The sequence below is a fragment of the Mus pahari genome (assembly GCF_900095145.1).
Source record: "Mus pahari chromosome 2 unlocalized genomic scaffold, PAHARI_EIJ_v1.1 2_unlocalized, whole genome shotgun sequence".
Lineage (NCBI taxonomy): Eukaryota > Metazoa > Chordata > Mammalia > Rodentia > Muridae > Mus > Mus pahari.
The window spans coordinates 319,426-329,522 of NW_018391599.1; the positions used below are offsets into that span (position 1 = coordinate 319,426).

At 37.2% G+C, this 10,097-nt stretch overlaps 1 protein-coding gene across 1 annotated transcript in view; it reads right to left on the reverse strand.

The window, feature by feature from the left end:
* LOC110314589 (solute carrier organic anion transporter family member 1A1) overlaps positions 1-10,097 on the reverse strand; it is a 55,526-nt gene that overhangs the window by 42,202 nt on the left and 3,227 nt on the right. The window contains exon 2 of the mRNA XM_021188863.2: positions 3,435-3,549. Within this exon, the coding sequence (XP_021044522.2) occupies positions 3,435-3,549 (115 nt within the window). The remainder of the gene's footprint in view (positions 1-3,434; positions 3,550-10,097) is intronic.

Sequence of the window (10,097 nt, forward strand, 5' to 3'; positions counted from 1 at the left end):
GAGAGAGAGAGAGAGAGAGAGAGAGAGAGAGAGAGAGAGAGAGGAGAAAGAGAAAGAAAGAATGAGTAAAAGGAGAAAAGAAAAGAAAGAATTGAGAGTAAGATGTGAACATCTAGTTCAGTATAGGTCAAAAGTATAGACATTTGTTTTCTAATTCCAAATGCAATTTGCAGAGATGTCATTTCATCTCACTTTAAATCTTCAGCGGATGTGACTGAGACTTGATAATTTTCACATAAGTTTAATATTTCAGATCCTATAATTATAATTGAGGTCTACTAAGTTTCAAAAAATTAGATTTGGGAAGATCATTTATTCTATTTATGTTTTAAAGCAAAAAAAATATACTTTCTTCCTCTGTGCTTCCTCTAAAGTACTTTTATCTGTACAGAAAATAAAAGAAACCACTGGCTAGGCTCATTCAGGTCTACTGATACATAACATCTGTACTTAAAAATCTAATCCTACTGACTTTTTACCTCAGTATTCTAGAGTCTGCAGCAAATTCCTTTTGAGCAGTCTGTTCCTGCTTTCTAAGGGACTTTTATCTTTTTCTCTTTTTCTTTCATCCTATGTTTTTGTGTATGTGTGTGCACATTCATGTGGGATGAGTTAATGGATAAATATGTACATGGGGAGACCAGAAGACAATCTGGGGAAAATTCCTCAACATTTGTACATTGTTTACAAAACAATTGAGTCTCACATGACTAGAATTCACCTAGGAGGCAAGACTGGCTCATCAGTTACCAACTTCATCTGTCTGATTTCGTCTCTCCATGCTGGGATTACAGTTAAATATTGGCATACCTAATTTTTATATAGACTTTGGGGACTGAACTCAAGCCCTCCTGCCTCAAAAGGAAGTACTTTACTGATCAAGGTATCTGTCCCAACCCCTGTCTTTTCTTTAGTAAATTTTATTGATTAAATTTACTGTTGGTTGATTTCATATACACATGGTTCACTTTTTCTCTTTCTTGTCCAACAACATCATTTTGTTAGTATCAGTCTTTTTCATGATTTTTGGTTTTGTTTTGTTGACTCATTTAACTAAGCCAGGGTCATCTGTCTGGCCACTGGACTAGAACTAACCATTGGTTCCAGGTGAGGTCAGTAGTGCATGCATGATTTCCCTGTCCTGGCAAGCTTTTCCTAACGATTATGTGTCTATCAAGAAGCAGAAGCTTCAGTCTGGCATAGTAGACCTTTTGACCACCCCAACTTTCTAGATAGTTCTAAAGTTAGAGAAGTAAATGAGTCTAATTTATTATTATTATTATTATTATTTTAAACAAGTTACTTCTAAAATTTGTCTTATATACTAGTGGTTTGAACATTTTCCTATAACATTTGTACAAATATCTACAGTTATTCTATTCCAAAGTAACTGTGGTGGTTTGAATAGGAATGGACCCCCATAAGATCATAGATTTGAATGTTTGGTCACCAGGAACTGGCATTATTAGAGTAGAAGTGGCCTTTTGGATAAAGTGTGAGTAGGGATGGAATTTGAGGTATCAGAAGCTCCTTTCAATCTTGATGTAGAATTATTAGCTCATCTTCTAGCACTACATCTGCCTACATGCCACCATTATTCTGGCCATGATGTAATGAAACTGAACCTCTAAGGCCCAATTAAATGTGTTTTTTTTAATAAGAGTTTCAGTTATCATTGTGACACTTCACAGCCATAGAAACCTTAACTAAAACAGTTAACAAAGACAAACATTGAGCATTACTGCTTATAATGATACCTGATGACTTCTGTCTACAAATATGGTCTAGTAATCACAATACTTATCATTATCTTAAGATTTGAAGCTAGAGATGTGGCTCAGTGGTTAAAAGCATTGGCTGTTCTTGTTGAAAACTGTGTTATGTTTGGAACACCCAAATGGTGGTTCAAAATCACCTGCAACTCTAGTTTCAGGTAACCCGACACTTTCTGTCCTTCCAAGATACAAGATACAAAAATGGAATACCAATATACATGAAAACAAAACATCCATATGCATAAAATAAAAGATAAATGTAAAAAAGTTAAAGCATCTTAAAGGTGTTTTAAACCTTTCTAAGATGCTTTAAACATCTTAAAGGAGGTACAAATTAGGAAAAGAGAAGTTGCCTAGTATGTGTGAGTGCCTGCATTTAATCCTTTATACCAGCAGTGTAGGTTAATCCTGAAAGGTAAGTACACACATATACAGTGACAGAGAAAGACACATATACAGTGAGGACACACAAAGATTTTTTTTAAAATCTTAAAATGTAGGACTACCACTACCCTTTTCAAATGAACAACACTGATGTATAAACAGGTTGCATAAATTGTCCAAAATGGCCCATCTAGAGAGCATCTGGCAAGGATTAGGAGCCAAGGGACCTGGGCTCCTCAGAAGCTTGTAAGAACTTGAGGGTGGTTGGCTTCCAATAATTGATATACATCCTTGCAAGTAAAAACACATTCCAGGGGCTGAGTCTGATGTCTCTTTTACATTAATATGCCGATTCAGCTATGTGTGAATAAAGACAAAATCAACTTTTAATAGGATAATTTAAAAGACAGCATCTTAGAGAGGAACATATTGAGGAACTCTATGGAAACTAAGCCAATATTCGAATCTCATGGGTTAATATATGTTCACATTCTGTGATGTAAATATGTCTCTGGAACTATGAGAACAATAATTGTTTCAAAAATACTGAACCACACTAAAGCATCTAATAGAATGGACTATTTTCTTACAAACAATGATTATTATGTTACCAAAGCTTGAAGAAAATATTTGTCTAGCCAGGTTCTGAAGTCATCTTTACATCTTAATGAACAAAGCTCTTATGTTATGGAGCCAATTTCTAGCTATAACCCCTCACCTCCTGTCAGGAGTCTGAAGCTGAGCACTGGATTAACCTCTGACTTCAGACTAAATTCTATCACAACATAATACATATCTAAAACATTCAAAACCCCATTCTTCTGTAAGAACCTCTAGAGTAATGTTTCTCCACTTTCTTGATGCCATGATCAGGTAATATCGTTCTTCCTGTTGTGTTGACTCAAATCGTAAATTTATTTTCATTACTACTTTGTAACTTCCATTTTGCTACTGTTATGAACTGTAATTTAAATATCTGATATGCAGAACAATTGATATGTGACCCCAGTGAAAGGGTCACCTGATCCATGTGTTATGAACTCATCAGTTGAGAATCACTACCCTAAATTATTCTGTTTCCTGAATGAATACTTGTCCGACATCCCTCATTATAAAACCAACAGTTTCTAAGGCAAATAATTAACAACATATTAGGTTAAAAAGCATTAGTGCTGGAAATCTTTGTGTGAGCTGAGCAGTGTTACCAGCACTTTCAATGCTTGTTTTAAAAGACTCTCGTGAGTGTGTGCATGCACACATAGAAACAGTCCATACCTTCATCTTGGAAAAGAATCTGCCTTCTTGTGTTGCCATGTTTTTCTCTGTTTCTTCCATGATGTTCTTCAACTGTTTCCAGTTTCTTTGCTTTAAAAGTCCTACTGCTGTCTTTCTAAGAAGAGAGAGAAAGCTGTTAAATAAATTATTTTCTGAACTGTAACAAGTAAGAAAAAAAATCTCTCTTAGGGATAAAGTGTCTCAGTCAGAGTTTCTATTGCTGTGACAAAATACCAGGGCCAAAGAGAAATTAAACGGAAAGAGTTGATTTTAGCTCACAGTTGTTTATTAACTTCATCACTGAGGGAAGTCAGGACAAGAGCCCAAAACAACAACCTGAGTTCTGGAGCCAATGCAAAACCCAAGGAGGACTGCTGCTTCCTGCTCTGCTCCTCAAGATTTGCTTGGCCTGCTTATACAACCTAGGACTACCTACCAAACAAGACCTACCTACCATGAGCTAGACCCTCACATATCAATTATAAATAAAGAAAATGTGCTACATGCTAGACCGTAGGTCAATCTCATTTGGACATTTTTCTCAACGGAAGTCCCCTCTTTTCAAATTATTCTAGTGAATGTCAAATTTATATAAAACTGTCCAGCACAGATAGGGAAGTGGTGGTTCAGTGGTAAAATGTTTGATTTTTAAACTTGAGGCCCTGACTTTTAATTATTACCAGGCAAGTAAAAAAGCTAGGCTTCTCTGCACATGCCTATAAGCCCATCACTGGGAGAACCCAAAGAACAGGATCACTGCAGTGTGCCAATTTGGCACTCTAATCACATTACCCACCAAGAAGCTGAATGAAGAGACCCCATCATAAAACATAAGAAAGAACATCCTACAGGAAGACATTCAGCATTGACTTCTGGCTTCTGTAGTATGCACATGTATACATGTATACCTGCACACATACTTATGGATAGACAAACACACACACACACACACACACACACACACACACAAATAAGAATAATTTAACCAGATAATGAAATGTTATAAAAAATATATAGGCAATTTTTGTTTTGAGTTTTTTCTGGTTTTTGCTTTTTGTTTTTATTTACTCTGACTGACCTTATAAAAAATTGCATAGGGTAAGATTGGATTTGTTTGATTTCTATTGAAAAAGCAAACATAAAAACCTAGGCTGATTCTTTGACAATGTTAAAGATATCCTTAGAATTTATTAAACTCTGACCTTAAGCTAATGACAGCATGGTTAAAACCAACTTTCTCTATTCTTTTGCCAAAGCAAATGAGACCCAGATGATGCCCTTTGAATTCACTTGAGGGCTCCTGCCTTTCTGAATGGGATAGTATTTGTTGTGATTATACTGAACCTCTGCCTCACTGAAGCCAAAGCTTCCTTTGTGGGTTCTTTTCACTACAAGACTTCTCTGGAGTCTCAAGAAAAGCAACACTTTCTAGGGCACTGTTGATTCACAGAAACCTGGGGAGACAGTGGATCGTTTTAATCATGAAAACAAGGGAAGTCAAAACAACAAATAAGTTTATGATCTGGGAAAGAATGTAGCAATGTAGGTTTGAAAATGTAGAAGTTAGGAAATGACCAGATACCTAAATAGAGAGCTCTACATGGTTATTTATGACCTATATACTGCGTATGGACAAACATGTCTCTCTGTGTATAGGCTGCATATGTAACAGAAGATGGCCTAGTCGGCCATCATTGGGAAGAAAGGCCCCTTGGTCTTGCAAACTTTATATGCCCCAGTACAGGGGAATGCCAGGGCCAAGAAGTGGGAGTGGGTGGGTAGGGGAGCAGGGCAGGGGGAGGGTATAGGGGAATTTTGGGATAGCATTTGAAATGTAAATGAAGAAAATATCTAATAAATTTTTTTTAAAAAAAAGACAAAAAGTGATATGTCATTATAAGTGTTTATATGCAATGGAGAAAGGGGGCAAGATCTAGTCAGCCTCACTAAACTTCCTACTTTTCATCTTGAAAGCAGGATTTATTTGTATTTACTCTAGACAATTTATTTCAACGTACCTGGATGACATCTCAGGCATATCCACAGCACTAAGTTATGAAAATCCTCTAACACATCCACTTAATAAGTGACCAGGAATGGCTCTAAGTTTATAGAACATTTTAAACATTTATCAGAGTTCCAAATCCCATGGGTCCTTCCGTGTGTAATTTTTGGTTGGTGGTTTAGTCCCTAGGAGCTCTGGGAATATTAGTTGGTTCATATTGTTGTTCTTTTGTGACTGAGTCACCCCATTTAGGACAATATTCTCAAGTTCCATCCATTTCCCTGTGAATTCCATAAAGCCATTGTTTTTAATAGCTGAGCTGTACTCCGTTGTGTAAATGTACCACATTTCCTGTATCCATTCCTCTGTTGAGAGACATCTGGATTCTTTCTAGCTTCTGGCTATTATAAATAAGGCTGCTATGAACATATTGGAACATGTGTCCTTATTACATGTTGGAGCCTCTTCTGTGTGTATGCCATACTCACCTTTCAGCCATGTGCACAATCTTACCATTTCAAACTGATTCAAGTTGCTGATTTGATATCTAAACTTGCTCTCTCCTCTATTCTGTTTCTTCCCCTGTCTGGGATAGATCTTTCATATGGATGTGTAATATCTAAGAGATTTCTGTCTCTCACCAACTACCTGTCATAATAAATTCTGGAAATTCCTCTATATCAGACTCGTTCAAAGGTCAATTAAGTCCCCTGCAATTCCCTATTTTTGCTATGAGCAAAAAAAAAAAAAAAAAACCAAAAAAAAAAAAAAACCAAAAACCAACCAACCAAATAAACAAAACCTGTAAAAAGTGGCCACAAGTCCTTCTGATCAGCACCAGCTCTGGGCTACCTTGGGCACGAACTCAGTCTACAAACCCATGGTCCCCAGAAGACTCTCCACCTCTCAGGCGCCTTAGCATGTCCAGGATTTTAGGATCACTGGGGATTGGAACACAAAATCTGGTCCAACAGAACTGGAAGTGGCTGGGGCCAGCAGGAGCCCCGCATTAACAGGGCTCAGGATCCTTCAGGTCAGCGCTGGTCTACCTTGGTTTCGAACTCAGAGGACAGCACCATGGTCCCCAGAGGAGGTACCACTGCCTGGTTCTCTAACACGCCTAGAATCTTAGGATTCAAGGATCCCAGGAGCTTGAACACACAAGGATTTCAGGGTCTCAGAGGAAGCTTGACAGTCAAGAACTCTGACAAACCCAGAATCTCAGGATCACAGGATCCTGGAATAACATGATCACAGAGAAAGCTGGACTCTGAGGAGTTCTGTCTTAACCAGGATTATAGGAAGGACAGGCTCCAATCAGATATATTGAGGGCAGCAAGCACTAGAGATAATCAGATGTCAGGAGGCAATCATAAAGACAGAAGCCACAGAAACCAAGGATACATGGCATTATCAGAACCCAAATCTCCCACCATAGCAAGTCCTGAATACACCATTACACAAGAAAAGCAAGATATGGAGCAAAGTCACTTCTCACGATGATGATGGAGGACTACAAGAAGGACATAAATAACTCCCTTAAAAAAACCACAAATGGAGACAACTCTGGAGATTGAAAATCTAGGAAAGAGATCAGGAGTCATAGATGCAAGCATCAACAACAAAATACAAGAGATAGAAGAGAGAATCTCAGGTGCAGAAGATACCATAGAAAACACTGACAAAACAATCAAAGAAAATATGAAATGCAAAAAGATCCTAACCCAAAACATCCAGGAAATCCAGCACACAATGAGAAGATCAAACCAAAGGATAGTAAGTATAGATGAGAAGGAAGATTTCCAGCTTAAAGGGCCAGTAAATACCTTCAACAAAATTATAGAAAACTTCCCCAACCTAAAGAAAGAGATGCCCATGAACATACAAGAAGCCTACAGAACTCCAAAGACACTGGACCAAAAAAGAATTTCCTTCTATCACATAATAATCAAAACACCAAATGCATAAAATGAAGAATATTAAAAGCAGTAAGGGAAAAAGGTCAAGTAACATATAAAGGCAGACCTATCAGAATTACACCTGAATTCTCCCCAGAGATTATGAAAGCCAGAGGCTCTTGGGCAGATGTCATGCAGACCCTAAAAGAACAAAATGCCAGCCCGGGCTAATAAACACACCAAAACTCTCAGTTACCATAGATGGAGAAACCAAACTATTCCATGACAAAACCAAATCTACACAATATCTTTCCACAAACCCAGCCCTTCAAAGGATAATAAAGGAAAAACTCCAACACAAAGAAGGAAACTATCCTCTAGAAAAAGCAAGAAAGTAATCTTTCAACAAACCTAAAGAAAATACCCACATGAACAGACTTCCATCTCTAACAGCAAAAATGATAGGAAGAAACAATTACTTTTCCTTAATATCTCTTAATATCAATGGACTCAATTCCCCAATAAAAAGACATAGATGAACAGACTGGTTACATAAACAGGACCCAACACTTTGCTGCATACAGGAAACCCACCTCAGGGACAAAGACAGACAATACCTTAGAGAAAAAGGCTGGAAAACAATTTTCAAAGCAAATGGTCCCAACAAACAAGCTGGAGTACCCATTCTAATATAGAATAAAATTGACTTTCAACCTAAAGTTATCAAAAAAGATAAGGAGGGACACTTCTTACTCATCAGTTAAAATATTCCAAGATGAGGTCTCAATTCTGAATATCTATGCTCCCAATGCAAGGGCATCCACATTCATTAAAGAAACTTTGCTAAAACTCAAAGCACACATTGCACCTCACACAATAATAGTGGAAGACTTCAACACCCCACTCTCCTCAATGGACAGATCCTGGAAACAGAAACTAAACAGAGATACAGCGAAACTAACAGAAGTTATGAAACAAATGGATTTAACAGATATCTACATAACATGTTATCCTGAAACAAAAGGATAGACCTTCTTCTCAGCAACTCATGGTACCTTCTCCAAAATTGACCATATAATTGGTCACAAAACAGGCCTCAACAGATACAAAAATATTGAAATTATCCCATGCATCCTATCAGATCACCATGGATTAAGGCTAATCTTCAATAACACCATAAATAATTGAAAGCCCACATACATATAGAAACTGAACAACACTCTACTCAATGATACCATGGTTAAGGAAGAAATAACAAAAGAAATTAAAGACTTTTTAGAGTTTGATGAAAATGAAGCCACAATATACCCAAACTTATGGGACACGATGAAAAGAGATCCTAAGAGGATCAAACAAACCAGTGGCCTTTCTCTACAAAAGGGATAAACAGGCTGAGAAAGAAATTAGGGAAACAACACCCTTTACAATAGTCACAAATAATATAAAATACCTTGGTGTGACTCTAAATAAGCAAGTGAAATATCTATATAAGAACTTCAAGTCTCTAAAGGAATAAATTGAAGAAGATCTCAGAAGATGGAAAGATCTCCCATGCTCATGGATTGTCAGGATTAATATAGTCAGAATGACTCTCTTGGTGAAAGCAATATACAGACTCAATTCAATCCCCATCAAAATTCCAACTCAATTCTTCACAAAGTTAGAAAGGGCAATTTGCAAATTCATCTGGAATAACAAAAAAAAACTAGGATAACAAAAACTATTTTCAACAATAAAAAAACCTCTGGTGGAATCACCATCCCTGACCTCAAGTTGTACTACAGAACAATTGTGATAAAAACTGCATGCTATTGGTTGCAGACAGCTAGATCAATGGAATAGCATTGAAGACCCATAAATGAATCCACACACCTATGGTCACTTGATCTTTGACAAAGGAGCTAAAACCATCCAGTGGAAAGAAGACAGCATCTTCAACAGATGGTGCTGGCTCAAATGTTGGTTAGCATGCAGAAGAATGCAAATTGATCCATTCTTATCTCCTTGTACAAAGCTCAGGTCTGAGCAGATCAAGGAACTCCACATAAAACCAGAGACACTGAAACATACAGAGGAGAAAGTTGGGAAGAGCCTTGAAGATATGGGCACAAGGGAAAGATTCCTGATGAGAACAGCAATAGCTTGTGCTGTAAGATCAAGAATCAACAAATGGGACCTCATAAAATTACAAAGCTTCTGTAAAGCAAAGGACACTGTCAATATGACAAATTGGCAACCAACAGATTGGGAAAATATCTTTACCAATCCTAAATTCGAAAGGGGGCTACTATCCAATATATATATAAAGAACTCAAGAAATTGGACTCCAGAAAACCAAATAACCTATTTTAAAAATGGGGTACAGAGTTAAACAAAGAATTCTCAACTGAAGATTACCGAATGGGTAAGAAGCACCCCAAAAAATGTTCAACATCCTTAATCATCAGGGAAATGCAAATTAAAAAAAAAAGAAAAACCTGAGATTCCACCTTACACCAGTCAGAATGAGGATCAAAACCTCAGGTGGCAACACATGTTGGAGAGGTTGTGGAGAAAGAGGAACGCTCCTCCATTGCTTGTGGGACTGCAAGCTAGTACAACCACTCTGGAAATCAGCTTGGCAGTTCCTCAGAAAATTGGACATAGTACTACAGGAAGATCCAGCAATACCACTCCCAGACATATACCCAGAAGATGCTCCAACTTCTTCTTTTTTTTTTTTTTTTTTTTTTTTTTTTTTTTTTTTTTTTTTTTTTTTTT